Source organism: Notamacropus eugenii, chromosome 5, assembly GCF_028372415.1.
Source record: "Notamacropus eugenii isolate mMacEug1 chromosome 5, mMacEug1.pri_v2, whole genome shotgun sequence".
NCBI classification, from domain to species: Eukaryota; Metazoa; Chordata; class Mammalia; order Diprotodontia; family Macropodidae; genus Notamacropus; species Notamacropus eugenii.
In genome coordinates, this window is record NC_092876.1 from 416,557,029 (window position 1) to 416,574,293 (window position 17,265).

The 17,265-nt window shown below is 35.6% G+C and overlaps 1 protein-coding gene across 1 annotated transcript in view; it reads left to right on the top strand.

Annotated features, from left to right (window-relative positions):
* The window catches only part of TMPRSS3 (transmembrane serine protease 3), a 66,525-nt gene that overhangs the window by 23,094 nt on the left and 26,166 nt on the right, over positions 1 to 17,265 (top strand). The window contains exons 5-6 of the mRNA XM_072615770.1: positions 282 to 405; positions 10,609 to 10,734. Coding sequence (XP_072471871.1) covers positions 282 to 405; positions 10,609 to 10,734 — 250 coding nt within the window. The remainder of the gene's footprint in view (positions 1 to 281; positions 406 to 10,608; positions 10,735 to 17,265) is intronic.

Genomic DNA, 17,265 nt, shown 5'->3' on the forward strand with positions numbered 1-17,265 from the left:
ATATATATGTATATATGTACCTGTATACATATATGTATCTATGCATAAGTATTTATACATATATATGTCATGTAAGTGATAGACATGCTACATGGGTACAGATTATTGTGGATTGTAGCAATGAGGAGAGAGGATTCAAACAGGGTTATGAATGACCCCTGGATAGTAATAATGAACAGAAATAAACATAGCTGGATAAATAAAAAGCACTATTTGAATTATGATATTGCATTATCAAATCTTGCCAACTAATCATATTTTTCTTCCTATGTTCCTACCAGTCCGTGTGAGTGGACATAATGCTGTGCTTCAGGTGTTTGTTGCTGCTGCTTGGAGAACGATGTGTTCAGATGACTGGAAAGGTCAATATGGACTTATAGCCTGCGAACAATTAGGCTTTTCAAGGTAAATGGAAAAAAATTCAAATCTACATGCTGCTGTTTGTTTTGAAAAGTTAAGTGCAACAGATCAAAATTTTGAAATGCTATAATATATGGAAATAGTAGAAAGTCTTTAAAAGGTTGCAGATTTGGGATAAACATCAATAGAAGTACAATATATTCTCTCTTTCTTTTTGGCTGTCTACATGAGACCAGGGGCAGCTAGGGCATGACATGGGCTGGAGTCAGAAAGACCTGAATTTAAAGTCTAACCTCAGACACTTAGTAGCCAGGTGACCCTTAACCCTGTTTGCCTCAGTTTCCTTATCTATAAAATGATCTGGAGAGGAAAATGGCACAACCACTCCAGTATCTTTGAAAAGAAAATTCCAAATGTGGACACAAAGAGTTGGAAAGGACTGAAAAGACTGAACAATAACATGAGACCAAAGGAACTTTTTTAAAAAATTAGTTTTTAAGAAGTAGTAATTCAAATCTGTTAGTATCAAGTAAATAATGCTATTTCAATGAATTTTTCATTTGTTAACTATGTTTTATGTACATAGGATGGCATCAAGTAAATATATCCCTATCCTTATTTCAATTTCCTCTTCCTTTCTCAATCCTACTCTTTACCACTTCCATGTCCCTTTGAATCCAATTTCTCTAAGTGTTCTATGTCTCTAAAATTGTAGTTCTAACATGGAACTTAAAGAAAACAACTTTGAAGTAAACATGCCCCCCTCACCCAACCCAGCAGGATCTCTGTCCTAATACCAACTTGTTGGTTGATGGGCAGCTAGCTTCCTTTTTCTCTGTTTTCTTTCCCTCATCAAAACTGTCCCATGTCTCATTTCATTAGGGTCTTACGTATCTGATTATTATAGGACCATAGATTTCTAGTTGAAGAATGTGGCAGGTGGAAGTATCTCAATCCCCGGGGCAAGCAATCTATTAAACTTGCTGACTCTGCCAAAAAAAAAACCCAAACAAACTGTCAGGTGAAAGATGAAATGACTGAGGAAATAAAAGTTTGAGCTTTCAAGCAAAGCAATTTATTTTTTTATTTTTTAAATTATTAATTTGTTTTTCAGTCTTCTACAATCACTTCCATAAGTCCTAGATTTTCTCCCTTTCCCTCTAATCTCCCTCCCTGACATGGCATGCAATCTCATATAGGTTCTACACATATATTTCTATTGAATACATTTTCACATTAGTCATGTTGCATAGAAAAATTAAAAAATATGGGAGAAACCATGAGAAAAACCCAAACAAAACAAAAAATAACACAAGAGAAAATAGTCTGTTTCATTCTGTGTTCCAATACCATAGTTCTTTCTCTAGATGTGGAAGGCATTTTGCCTCAAGAGTTCTTTGGGAATATTTTAGGTCCTTGCATTGCTATAAAGGGCTAAGTCTATCACAAAAATTTCTTGAACACTTGTGGTTGTTGCTGTGTACAAAGTTCTCCTGGTTCTACTCCTTTCACTCAGCATTAATTCATAGAAGTCTTTCCAGGTCTCTCTGAAGTCTTCTTGTTCATCATTTTTATAACTCAATGGTATTCCATTACATTCATATACCACAACTTGTTCAGTCATTCATTCCCCAATTGATGGGCATCCCCTCGATTTGCAGTTCTTGGCCTCCATCAAGAGAGCTGCTACAAATATTTTTATACATGAAGTACATCAATTTATTAAGCAGTGTTTGGTATTTGCTCAACAAACTAGACTGCACTGCTTCATCTTAGGCCTGGACCTTGAATACAGGAGGAGACAGACTTTTATATATTAGGGCAAACAATACAACATTCGATCATGTGATTTCTAATTGGAGGAAATATTAGGGACTTTCCTAAGTTGAGATGGAGAGAGCGAGCAAGTGCAATTCCCTGAATTCAGAAAAAAGAAGTGCCCTACTCCCCTCAAGTTTCTGTAAATAATCAAAGGAACATGGAAACAATAACTGATTGATCAGCATGAGGCCAGTTTTCAGGTAAGAATTATGGGTTGCTTGAGATGTACAATTGTAAGAAAACTCGTTGCATCAATCTTTGGATCTTAATAGATTTCTGGTCGGCATAACCTAGGCAGCAGGCCAAGATGGTCCAGTTTCCTAATCATGTAAGACTAGTTTTAAACAATATGATACATTTTTCTCCTAATTTCCGTATTTGAATACATTTTTCTCAAAAGATAGCATTTGGACTAGACTCAACTGAATAGAAAGGGAACTGAAATAGCTCCAAAATTGAGTCACAAGATGGAGTCAGTGTGATTCACTCAATTCCCAAAATTCTTAATCTCCTCAATTTTCTCAAGTGGACCTCAAAGTCCAAAACCTCAAAGAAGTTAAGAGACTTAGTGTTCAACGTCACACAAGAAATAAGGAGTCAGTCTAAATACTGGGATTCATACTGTATCACCTTGTCTCATTTTAAGCACGGATCCCCAGCCAAAAATTAAGCTATTCCAGTAGATAATGAGGCCTCATCTAGTAAATATTCAAGCTGGTTGTTACCGTCATGTTCCCATTTACAAAGTTTTCTGTCATTCCCTGAATGCAAGGAATTAAAATTTGTAGTGACATCACGACCTGTACTTCACTCACAGATTTCACTGTCAATACTCTTATAACTCGAGTATCCAAAGGTTTTCAGTAAAAATAAATTCTTAAAAAAACATTGTGAATCCTTGTGATAAATAAATCACTGCTAAAGTCTTAATGTGGTGTATCCAGTAAAACACATCATGGATTTGAAATGCCTTCTACAGTCAATAGGCATTTTAGACACCATAGCAAGCCCCCTTTAAGTACCTGCTGTTCCCACGTGTCTCAATATGACACTGAGTTTCTCCTGTAAGATTTTATAAAAAAGTTGTATCTATATAACAATACAGTAATATGGCCTATGACACAGTTTCTCATATTATAAAATACAAATTAAGACTGTTTACATTCTCTTCCTCCCTTTATTTTATTTAATATATTTTTAATACCAATATTTTACCACTATTGTGGTAAAATTATGAAAATACATGAATAACAGTTTCCCAGTACAGGCAGGCGTGGATGGATTATGGTCTATAATGCAGGAAAGAGCATCCAAATGGATGAGATTTCAGATATATTTTGCTATTTAATCTAAATTTAAAAAGTCATTATTTTATATCACTGACATTTTCCTTATATCTATCCTTTATTCCCCCAAAGCTGCCCCATATAATAAAAATGTTTAAAAATAAGCTTTGATTAATATATTTTGCTTTTTTGTTGCCTAAATTTCACCCTTTCCTCCACACTCCTCATCTTACAGAGAACCACTTCATGTAACAAAAACTTTTTTTATTTTTATTTTTTTATTTTTTTATTTTTATTTTATTTTAGTTTATTTTTTGTTTTTATTTTTATTTTTTTAAATTAATTTATTTAACTTTTAACATTCATTTTCACAAAATTTTGGGTTCCACATTTTCTCCCCTTTTGTCCCCTCCCCCCACCCCAAAACACGGAGCGTTCTAATTGCGCCTGTCTGCCAATCTGCCCTCCCTCCCTCCCCACCCCTTCCCTTTGGAAGGCAAGCAATTCAGTACAGGCCAGATCTGTGTAGTTTTGCAAATGACTTCCATAATAGTAGTAAAAACTTTTTTTTTGAAAGAAAGAAAAAGAGGAATAAGAGGGAAAAATGCTTCTAAAGATATGAAAATATATGCAATGTGTTACTACCACTGGACCTCCCACCTATGCAAAAGACTGGATAGAGAGGTGTCTTTTCATATTTATCTTTGGGACACAGTTTATTCCTCATAATTTTGCAGCATTCACTTTTTATTGTATTGTGTTGACTGTTCTCTCCACTTATATTGCTGTTTTCATTGTGCATATCGTTTCCTTCTCTCTGCTAGCTCCACTCTGTATCAATCCGTGCATGTCTTTCTGCGCTCCTCTGTATTAACCATATTCACTGTTTTTACATTACGAAAATATTTCATTGTGTTCATCTATTATAATTTTTTTTAACCATTATTCAGTTAAAGTAAAAAATTACTGCTATAAATACTTTGGTGTATAAGGAAACTCTTTATCAGTGACATTCTTGGGATATATATCTAAGGAGAAAAATTTCTGAAAAGACTAGGAATATTTTGCATATTTATAATTTAGTTTTTATTTATACAATTCAAAATTACTAAAATGGTTGTGCCTCTCTTCCACAACTCACTCCTTCAATATGGATTATCTCTATCTTTTGTCATCTTTGCCAATGTGCTGCATGTGAGGTGAAACTTTAGGTTGTTTTGACTTGAATTTCTCTTATTATTAGTGATTTGGACCATTTAAAAATATAATAAATAGCTTACAATTCTTTTGGGAACTATTTAATCAGATCCTTTGACCACTTATCTACTGAGAAATGGCTTTTGGTGATAGATGGATTGATCGATTGATTGTTAGATGGATAGAAAGATCTGTTGATTTGAATATCTTTGATACCAAACAAGGGTTTGGTAACAGAGATATTTGATACGATATTTCCCCCATTTGAGATCTTTTCCACTTAATGTAGAAGCACTGATTTCATTTGTGGAGAAGTTTTTCTACTTTAAGAAATCAAAAACATATATTTTATCTTTTGTAATGGATTCTCTCCTTTGTTTGGTTGAAAAGGCTTCTCCTACCCATAGCAGTGAGAGGTCTATGATCTACTTCTTTCCTAATTGCTTATGGTATGATGTTTAATATTAAAGTCAAATATTCACTTTCAAGTTACTGTAGGAATATGCATAAGAAGCTGTTCAGTTTGATTTCCAATTTTTCTAGTAGTGTTTTATCAAGTAGAGAACTCATTCCTGAGTAATTTATGTTTTCAGTTTTCTTAAACACTGAGTCATTGAGTTCTGTTATTTCTGAACCCCTTGTTTCTTTGTTCTATTGGTCTTCTCTATTTTTTTAGTCAGCACTAAATTGTTTTTTATGATTACTATTTTGTATATAATTTAGTGTCTGGAAGTGCTTTGGTCTAAGGATTACTACCATTTGTCATTATTTCCCTTGATACTCTAGATTTTTTGTTTCTCCAAATGAATTTTATTATTTTATTGAGCTGTACAAAGTACAGATTTGATCATCTGACTGGTATAGTATTAAAATTGCAAATTAACTTTGATAGTATTGTCATTTTTGTTACATTGGCACAGTCCAACCATACACAGTGGATATTCTTTGTACAATTTAGGTTGTTCTGAATTTCTCTGTAATTGCTTTGTAAGATTGACCTACAAATATTTTATATACTTTTTAGTTATTTGGAATCAGAATTCCTCTTCTATTGTTGTCTGTTGGATTTCATTGTTATATAGAAAAACTTGATTTTTCTTTTAGTTTGCAACTTTGTTGAAGCTATTACTTATCTCAATTGTCTCTGCTGTCCCTGGTGTTCTCTAAGGATATACCACATCACCAAAATGTAGTATTGTCTTTGTTTCTTCTTTGTCTATATGTATGCCTTTATTTTTTATTTTCTTACTATTGCTATCTCTTTTAGAATGATATCAAATAATAGGTGGGAAAATTTGTACATCGCTTTACTATTGAATATATTGGAAAAACTTCCAGTGTATTCTCATTGCATATAATTCATGCTTTTAATTTTAGACCATTTTTATTCTATTAAAAATGTCCCTTTATGCCTATATTTTGAAGGATTTTAAACATAAATGAGTATTTTACTTTGTCAAAGGTTTTGTAAAAATGCTTTTAGAATCTATTGAGATAATCGTATGGTTTGGGATTTTTAAAAAATATGATTAATTAAATTGTTTATTGTTGAACTGTCTTTGCGTCTCTGGCATAAGTCCAACTTGATCATAACAATAGTTAAAGGCTTGCAGATTTCTTTAATATGTTAACTCATTTGCTACTCATACAACACCTGAGAGGTAGGTGTTATTATTATCTTCATTTTACAAATGAGGAAACTAAGGCATTTAGAGGTTAAGTGGCTTGCCCAGGATTACACAGGTAGCAAATATTTGAGGCAAGGTTCAAACTTAAGTCTTCCAGATTCCATGTCTTGAATCTTATTCACTATGCTATCCAGCTTTAATAATTTCTTGAATTAATTAGTTATCTTTTTGACAGACTTTATTTGAAATTTTTGAATCCACATTCATTCATGATTTAGCCTGTAATTCTCTTTTGCCTTCTCTGATTAGGGTATCTCATAATCTGGTATTAATAATTCTTTCTGGCAGTGGATAGTTGGTGCAGTGGATAGCATGTTGGACTTAAAGCCAGGAGGAACTGAGTTTGAATTCTCTTATTAACTTTGTATCTCCGAGAAAGTCACTTAACTTCTGATTCATTCTATAAAGGTAATCAACATATAAAGTAGATTGGATGGCTACTTATTTACTATTTATTTTCCTTCACCACGACAGAAATGTTTAAAGCATGTATTGACAAGTAATGTATGTAACAATAAGTTATAACACCTGTTTATACACTCCTTTTGAGATCAATAATTAAAACATGATGTCCTTTGTAAGAATGTGGTTTGAGCAACTCATTCATGGTCTTTATGACGCTGGGCAACTTCTCTGAAAACTTTTTTCAGAGTTCACTCTTACTGGGCAACCAGTACTTGCATACAGGAGTCTCTTGCTTCTCAGTTGCTTATGCTCAGGGGAACAAAAACACAAAACAGAAGCGGCACCCAGAAAAGTCTACATAGATGCCTTCGTTTTCTAGCTGGGAAGAACATAATGATTTGAACTAGGAGTAAGGATTAGAAATGGAGCCTGTTATCTGAAATAGGACGTAATCACCACAAAAGTATATAACCCTTAATACACACACACACACACACACACACACAAGCACACACAAGCACACAGAGGAAACAACTGAGTTTTCTAGTTAAGGGTCTGGATAGAAAGAAAACTGACTGGAATATTTTTAAAATTTCCCTCTTTTATGATGAACTTAATATGTACAAACATGAATATTTCAATATGTGAAGAAAAAAGAGAAGAGGAAAAGTGCAGATGAAATTGCTAACTTCTATTATGTGTAGTTTTTTTCCTATGTACAAGTTGTAACATTTTTACAAAAATAAAATTTAACATGATAATTACAAATCTTGTCAGATTGTGCACAATTCTGGAATTTCTTTGGCTCCTCTGGTTTATTTCTTATGATTTAATGACATTCTTTTCTTTCTTTTTCCTAGTATCATTCACTGTACTGTATTCCCTGACCTAAACCTTGCCCTCTGAAGAATAAAAATGAAAGGACTTCTATGTAAAGTATAAATATAGATGTGAAAATAGAAGAGAAAAAATAAAGGGAAAGGGATCATTGAATCATTTTTAAAACAGAGGGCAGGAAATAGAAGGAATTTTAGGAGAAAACATAAATAAGCAGGACAGTTTTAAACATTGCTTATTGAATTTATTATGTAATTGAAAAGAAAAACTAGTTGTATGGAGTAGAGATTTCTTGTTTCAAACACAACCTCTATCTTGCAAAGGAAAACATTCCTTTTATTTAGTATTTGTTAAGTCAAAATTTAAAAATAAAAATAATTGACTTAATATTCATTATTTTAGTCTATATTTTTCTTTGATTTACCTTATACAGATATCAGTCCAATAGAATGAGTTTGATAAGATCTTTTCCTTTCCTATTTTTTCAAACTATGTGATATTTGAATCAATTGTTATCTGAATATTTCATAGAATTCATTTGTGAAATCACCTGGTCCTGTTTTGTTTTCCTTTGAAAGTTCTTTTAATGGCTTGTTAAAATTCTTTTCCTGAGACTGCTTTATTTCAATTCTCTGCTTCTTGCTTTGTTTGTCTACATTGTATATCTATAACTATTCATTTACCTTAACAGTTTTATTTGAATATAGTTGAGCAAAATTATTTCTAAAAATTGGATTATTTTCATTTCTTGTGAATGCTTCCTTTTCACTTTTGTTATTAGCTTTTTAAATTTCCTTTTTTAAAAATCAGGCTTGGATGAGGGAGGGATTAATAGAGAGAAGGGTAAGGGAATAAGTTATAGGGAGCTATAGAAGGATGCTCAGATTTATGAGAATGGGAGGATGGTGGGTAGGCACGAAATAGCAGGGCAAGGGAGCAGGTAGAAGTAAAGTAGAGGAGGCGGAGGGATAGGAAACAAGAGATATACACAAACATAAAAACAAAGATCAAAAGTAGAATTGTTTGGGAAAAAATATATCTATATATGTCAGCATATGTGCGTGTATTTATAGCTATAGAGAAATATATCTGCACTTAATTTTAGCCTTCAGCGGGGGAGGGAAAAAAAGAACAAAAAAACCCAAAGGTACACAGCAGAGAACAAAAGAAAACTTACAAAAAAGTGAAGAAAAGATGGACAGCTCTCAGCAAAATATGTAGTGTTTATCAGTTTTTCTTGAAATGAAAATTTATTGTTACCTATTTTGTACCCTCTCTTTACATTCTGGTATATACATGACGTGCTTCCCCCTTCTTACTTTGTATTTAAGTTCCAATATTTAAGTTTATGATATGTTTTTGCTCCTTTCTCTATTCTGTATTTATGTTCTGGTTTTTGAGTTCTAAAATAAAATAAAATAAATCAGGCTAGCTATAGGTTTGTTTGGTTTTTTTTTAAACCAGGTCTTATTTTTGCTGATTCAACTTTTTAAAAAATTGTTCTCTCTTTTTCAGAATTCCTAATTTTATGTTTGATTTAGATGATGTGTTTTGTTGTTTTTCAATTTTTTGGTTGTATAGTCATTTTTTTGTTTTGTACTTTATTTTATTAGCTAAAATATTTAAGGACATACATTTTTCCTGGGGTGTGCTATAGATGTATCCCAAAAGTTTTTGTTTCATTTTTGGCATTTCTTAAATAAGTTAGTTTCAATTTATTCTTTGACTTGTTTAGGACTAAATTACTTAATCTCCATTTAATTTGGATACCTTCTTCAATAATCCTTTAATTGCAGCATTTTTTTTGGTATATGTTATCAGTAAAAGATCTATTTCTGTCTTTCTACATGTATTTATAAAGTTTTTTAACCTAACCCACGGTTAGAGTTTTTTGTTTGTTAGTTTGTTTTTTAGGTTGCTATGTCAGGCTGTGAAGTTAGTTATTTGCAATTCCTACTCACCAATTGTCAGAAATACATCATATCCAACTTTTCTAAACTTCTGTTTTTGTCCTTAATTTCCTCATTTTTTGGGTCATATTCGTTTATCTCTAAAAGAGGTCCATCAAGATATCTAACTATTGTAGCTTTTTCTGTCTATTGTTCCCTATGAATCAGTTTTTTCCTTTGAGTTCCCTTTGAGTTTCAATCAATTTCCTTAGTTGTTATGCCCAATGCTTATATATTAAGTAGGGAGATGAATAGATATTGGATCTGTAATTTCATTGTTATAGGGAACTTCCAGGTGAGGAAACTCTCTCTCCCAGTATAAGTTGGCAACTTATCTTCCACCTACAGAGCAGAGGTTCTTAATCTGGGCTATATGAACTTGTTTTTAAAAATACATATATTTTGATAACTGTATTCAATACAATAAATTTCCTTTGTAATCCTATTATTTTATTTTATGCATTTAGAAATATTATTCCGAGAAGGGGTCTACAGGCTTCACCAGACTGCTAATGGGGTTTGTGACACAAAGATTTTAAGAACTTGAGGCATAGAGATTGGCCCATGCCTCTGAAGGGCTGAATGGCATGTTTAGGGTTACAGAGCCAGTTTATATCAGAGGGAAGATATTAGTCTGGGTTTTCCTGGCTCCAAGAGTAGCTCTCTGTCTGCTGTGCCATTATGCTTCTTATATATTAAATAATGATACTATTTAGTAATCCCTGATGTTTGTAAACAAAATATAATTTCCCTGCTTATCTCTTTAAACTATGTGTATTTTTACCATTTCATCGTCTGAGACTCAGTTTTCTATCTTGAGTTTTTAAGTTTTATTTTGCCTAAAACCTAATCAATTTCTCTTGAGTCCTCATTTTAATCCTGTGCAAACATTTATGAGGAATATCTTAATCCAAAATGAACAACTTGCATTTTCTTTCATCCAGATAGGCCTGCCTTATAAAATATGATAACCAGCAACTCTGAGAGTTGAAGTGAAATTCACCTGAGTTCTAAAAATCCATATAATAGTGAAGATAGTGGTTTATATTTCTCCTTTGTTTGCAGTTATATAAGTTCACATACCATGAGGGTAGAGGCAGTTGAGGAGGAGTTTCAAGAGGAATTTGTTTCCATTAATCACCTTATACCAGAAAATAAGGTGACCTCTCTACACCATGCAGTATATGTAAGGTAAGTTCATAATTTCATTGATGTATGCAGTTCCTCCACTAAGGTAGATTATAATTCTTCCACGCTTCAACAGACAGCCATCAGACCATTTGAAACCTGTCTTTTGTGAAGTGGAATTCTGAAGATAGACATGCCTTTCCAGCATAGTTGGATTCACTACAGCTTGTGGTAGACTTCTAGGACCCAGGAAAATGAGGAGTTGGACATTAGCATAATTAAGAAATAAATGAAACTGTCTCAAAAGCAAAGAAATCAAAAGAAACATAGATTCCAACTTGGAAGATATTGAAAATATTCACAAAACCATAGATTACTTGATTGAATTCATTGCCTATAGTTATAGAACGTCTTAGCTGCTCATATAATGCTGGAAGATGCAGAAAGTCAGATCAAGGGTTGCCTATGTGGCTGAAGCCTAGATCACATTATTAAAGCTGGCTCTACTCATTCCTGATCAATTTCCTGAAATTATTTTGTGTTTTGTTTCATAAATTTTAACAATAAACACTAGTGATCCTCATTGCATTTCTTACTACGGATGAATAAAAAGTTCAGGAATACATCTCATTTTGTTTTAAATAATTTGTATTAACCTTGTTGCAGACAATTTTTTAGATTCGTAAACCTGTCCTCATTATCCTTAGATTTCTGGAACTGTGGATGAAAATAACTCTCAAAGGGCAAAAATAGAGCCATCATCAAATCTGATTATACCGGGTAGCTTGTTATATGTCTTTTTTTTTTTTTTTGGTTATGTTATCTAATGATTGAAATTATAAACATTAAAGAGCCTTTGAAGAAAGGAAATCCAGATTAAATAATTCAGCCCTAAAGAAATGATGAGTGGAAGAAGAACTTGTAAAAGCAACAGATAATTAAATTATAGAAATAAAAATTGATGATCATGAAAGGATAGATGTGACAAATAGAGGATGCTAAAGTGAAAAAAGGTACCTAATGTTCTCTGGAAAGAAATCAGTCAATAAGCGTCTGTTAATTGCCTGCTATGTGCCAGGCATTATGCTAGGCTTCAATGTTTGCTTTTCACCTGGTCAACTAAGAAGAATATATTAAGCACTTACTGGAGGACGTATAAAAAACTGGAATTGAGATTGCTTGGAGATATATCAACAATCTCAGAAATGCAGACAAGTCTACTGATGGCAGAAAATGAAGAAGAATTATGAAGTCTCCTAAGAGGAGAGTATAAAAGCAGGCTTGGAGTTTGACATAAAACAAACTCTAAGATTTTGGCAACTGGTTCCAAAATTTGCTGACAAATAAGGGAAGAAAAAATGGAAGTATTTTCAAATTTTATATTTTTGGACTCAATGATCACTCCAGTGATGACAACCATAAAATTAAAAGATGCTTTGTGCTTTGCATTCTTCTCCTCATTGGCTTTTTGAACCTCTTTTGCCAATTGAGTTAGGCTAGTTTTCAAGGTGTTAATTTCTTCAACATTTTTTTGGGTCTCCCTTAGCAGGGAGCTGATCTGCTGTTCATGCTTTGACTTCATGTCTCTCATTTCTCTTCCCAGCTTTTCCTCCACCTCTCTAACTTGATTTTCAAAATTCTTTTTGAGCTCTTCCATGGCCTGAGCCCATTGGGTGGGCTGGGACACAGAAGCCTTGATTTCTGTGTCTTTGCCTGATGGTAAGCATTGTTCTTCCTCATCAGAAAGGAAGGGAGGAAATGCCTGTTCGCCAAGAAAGTAACCTTCTATAGTCTTATTTCTTTTCCCTTTTCTGGGCATTTTCCCAGCCAGTGACTTGACCTCTGAATATTTTCCTCACACCCACCTCACCTCCTGATCCTCCCAGCCCGTGTTTGTGGTCTGAGATTCAAATGCTGCTTCCAGCCTCAGGGCTTTTGGCGGGGGCAGGGCTGCTATTCAGTATGAGATTATGTTCTGGTGCTGAGATCGGGGCAGGGCCACCTCTCAGGCTCAGTTCCCTCAGGGGGTTTATGCACAGACCTTCCACAATGGATTCAGGCTCCCGCCCGCTTGGGGAGCCCCTGTCTGCAGCCGCCTCTCAGCTTCTACCTCCCGGGGGGGGGCCTGTATTATGGGGGCACCCCACTCCCCTCTCGACCCGCCAAAGAGACTCTCTCACCCACCCCTGTCACCTGTGGGTGGAGGGACTTGTGCGGCCGCTGGAGATCCCGTCCCTGAAGCCTGCTCGGATCTGTTTCTCTCGGTGCAGCCGTGGCCGCAGCAGGTCTGGGCTGGGCTTTGTGTCTGCAGCGCGACGGACCTTTTGCGAGAGGTTTGCAGATCCCTCTGTGGGTTGAGGGACCCGCGTGGCCGCTGGAGATCCTGTCTGTGAAGCCTGCTCGGATCTTTTCCTCTCGGTGCCGCGGCTGCGGCAGGGCTGCACTCAGCTCCCAGTCCCGGCGCCCAGTCCGCAGCGCGAAGGACCCCCCCGCGAGAGGTTTGCAGGTCTCTCTGGAACAGAAATCTCCCTCGCTCCAATGTTCTGTGGCCTCTGGGTGCGGAATTCGCCGTGAGTTACTTCCCTGTAGCCATTCTATGGGTTGTGGGTTCAGAGCTATGTGTATGTGCGTCTTTCTACTCCGCCATCTTGGCTCCGCCCCACGCTTTGTGCTTTGAAGAAAGTTATGACAAATAGCGGCAGCATACTATAAAGCAGAGACATAACCTTGTTGACCAATGGTCTGTATAGTCAAAAGTATGCTTTTTTTCCAGTGGTAATGTATGTCTGTGAAAGTCAAACTATAAAGAAAGCTGAGCACCTTAGAATTGATGATTTTAAGCTGTGGTGCAAGATAATCAATGCTTCCTAATTGTGGCGCTGGAAAAGACTTTTGAGAGGCCCTTGGTTAGCAAGGAGATCAAATCAGTTAATACTTACAGAAATTAATTCTGAGTATTCACTGGAAGGTCAAATACTGAAACTGAAACTTAAATGCTTTGGCCATGTAATGAGAAGAAAAGACTCATTGGAAAAGAGTCTGATGTTGGGAAAGATTGAAGGCAAATGGAAAAGGGGGTGGTAGAGGATAAGATAGTGTCATGGAAGCAATGAACTTGAACTTGAATAGACTTTGAGAGACAGAGGAGGACAGAAGGGCCTGTGGTGATATGGTGCTATTATGAGTCAGATACCCCTGAACAACTGAACGACAACAGTGAGAGGAAAATATGACTTGAAAAAATACTTTATAGGAAATATTTCATCTCCAAGATCCTGAGGTCCAAATAAGTAGTTTTATCTTTATGTGCCAGGCCTAGAGGCCTGAGGGCTACCCGAGTCTTACCTTACCTGTCCCAGGTCTTCGGTTGGCCAAACCGGATAAACGTATGAGAGAAGAGACTTTCCGGAGTCGAACAAGGGTTAGGCTTTATTCAGGGTCCTGGTTACATGTGCAGGGGGAGCTCTTCCTTAGGAGGGAGAGAGAAATCTCCCAAGGAGGCAAAGATCTTACAGTAAGAGATTGGAAGCAGAAGTGTAAGTGGGGAGAGAGGGGGAGGGGAGAGCGAAGAGAGGAAAAGGGAGGAGAGGCCTTCTGTCCTGTAAGGGCCCCTCCACACTAAAGAGCGCCTTCAGGCTTTCCTGACCCTAATTAAGCTCTCCGGCCGTGTAGTTTGCACCTGAATACCGTGCCTGTTAGATAACAATAGGTGTGCCCAGATCCGGGACAGTCTCGAGGGTGGGGATGCTCCTCCCATCATGTTTCTCACGGGAAGAGGCGGAAATACACGAGATAGCTCGGTCTCACTCCTCGATTCCCTGGTGTTTCATGGGGGGCCTCATGAGAACTCTAAGATTTAGAAGTTCCCACCTTTACCCGCCCGAGACTGTCCACATGGAATTGAGCTTCCATCCCCAACATTTATGTTGGAGTAAAATATAAGTACTTTCACATCTGTTTCTCATGTTATAAAAAAGCAATGACTTTGTGCAGCTTTGCCTCACTGAAATCCAATTCATCAAAAAGTCAAGGAATCACCCTGTAATGTAATTGGTCCTCTTAGAAACAAAGGACAAACAATCCTTATCATCCCAGTGATTTTCAAACCTTTGCTGTCATTGTTCAAATCTAATTTTCCATCCCCCCACTGATAAATCTCTTATTATGTCTTACAACCCAACTTCCAAAATATCCCACTCTAATGCTATTCAAACCTTCTTCTGTGTTCTCCAGGAATGCTTGCTCCATAGGTAACAAGCTTATTTCCTTTTAAAACTTTTCCTTTCTCAATTGTTCCCATGTTCTTGCACTCTCTAAGACCTGGTTCCCTCTTAAAGACACAGCATCCTTGGTCACTCTTTCCAGTACTGGTTGCACTTTCTTACATCCACTCAACTCACTTGTCATGAGGAAGGCAAAATCCACCTCACTCTTCATTTCTACTTTAATGCTTTTCCTTCTACCTCTATGACTCCTTTGTGATGTAATCATCCCATATTTATAATCCAAAGTTCTAGTAATTATGATCTATAATCTTCAAGACATTTTTTATTACATTATTCAGTGACTGACTCAAACTTTCCACTAACTTTTGTCCTTATACTAAAGGATTTCAATGTGCATATTTATACTTTGAACAGCTTAAACTTCTAGTCTATTACCTTACTCATTTCTTGTTATCTACTTCTCTGCCCTACTTCATCTTATTACAGAGATGGATATAGCCTTGATTTCGCCCTCACACACAAGTGTTCCATTAGCAAAGTCATGAACTGTGAAATTCACTTATGTGGTAAAAACTTCTTGTCATCCCACCTTTCTCTCTGCCTTGCAACTCCAAACCCTATTCTTCAGTCTCATGATGACCTCTGATGCCTCCCTCTCTGGATTCTTTCCTGACCAATTGCCCCTTACAGTGAAGATACACTCCAACCTTCCCTATCTTGAATACTTGATGAACCAGTTTATTTTTTTTTAAAATGTATTTATTTCTTAACATTCATTCAAGAAAATTTGAGTTCCATATTTACTTCCACCATCCAGTCCCTCCTCCACTCATTGAGAAGCCGCCCAATGTGATACTTATTATACAAATTATAGTCATCAAAACATATTTCCATACTAACCATGTTGCAAAAAGCAAAAAAGCAAGAAAGGTAAAGAAAATGAAACAAATATGCTTCCATTTGTAATCATATTTCATTATTTCTTTCTCTGGATGTGAATAACTTTTTTCATCATAGTCCTTTGGAATTGTTTTGGATTCTTGCATTGATCAGAATATCCAAGTCTTTCACAGTAGATGATCATTACAATATTGCTGTTACTGTGTACAATGATCTCTGGGGTCTGCTCATTTCACTTTGTATTAGTCTATATAATTCTTCACAGGTTTTTCTGAATTCAACATCCTTATCATTTCTTGTAGCATGATAGTATTTCATCATAGTTGCATACAACATCCTGTTCAGCCATTCCCCAATTGATGGGAATTCCCTCAATTTCCAGTTTTTTGATGCCACAAAAAGAACCACTATAAAAAAAGTTTTGTACACACACATATATATCTATATCTATATCTTTTTTCCTTTTTCTTTAATCTCTTTGGGATACAGATATACTAGTGGTATTGCTGGATCAAAGGGTATGTAGTTTTATACCCCTTTGGACATATTTCCAAATTGTTATTTAGAATTGTTGGACTAGTTCACAAATCCATCAACAGCATATTAGTGAAGCTATTTTTTTCATTTGAGCATTTGTCCTTTTCCTTTTCTGTCATGTTAGTCACTTTGATAGATATAAGGCACTACCTCAGAGTGGTTTTAATTTTCATTTCTCTAATTACTAATGTTTTAGAAGGGGCAGCTAGGTGGTGCAGTGGATAGAGCACCAGTGCAGGAGTCAGGAGGACCTAAGTTCAAATCTCATCTCAGATGCTTGACACTCACTAGCTGTGTGACCTTGGGCAAGTCACTTAACCCCATTTGCCTCATCCTGGGTCATCTCCAGTCATTCTGATGAATATCTAGCCACTGGATTCAGATGACTTTGGAGGAGAGTGAGGCTGGTGACCTGCACAGCCCTCACTCAAAACAAAGTCAAGTGCAAGTCATGTCATTATTTCTCTGATGGCATGGTCTTCTTTGGCAACGAAAGATGAACACACACAATGTTTTAGAGTATTTTTTTCATATGGCCATTGATAGCTTTGAGTTCTCCCTTTGAAAACTGCCTGTTTATAGCCTTTGACCATTTGCCATTTGTAGAATTACTCTTATTTTTTATAAATTTGATAAATTTAATAAATTTGACTCAGTTTCCTATATATTTGAGAGGTGAGAGCTTTATTTGAGAAACTTGCTATAAATCTCCTTCTCCATTTTTCTCCATTTCTTCTAATTTTGGCTGCTTTGGTTTTGTTTGTGCAAAAACTCTGCAGTTTCATGTAATTAAAATTATCTACCTTACCACCCATATTTTCTCTGTCTTTTGTTTGATCATTAGCTCTTCTCTTATCCATAGATTTTATCCATAGATAAAATTTTCCAACTTCTCCTAATTTGTTTATATCACCCTTTATGTCTAAACCAG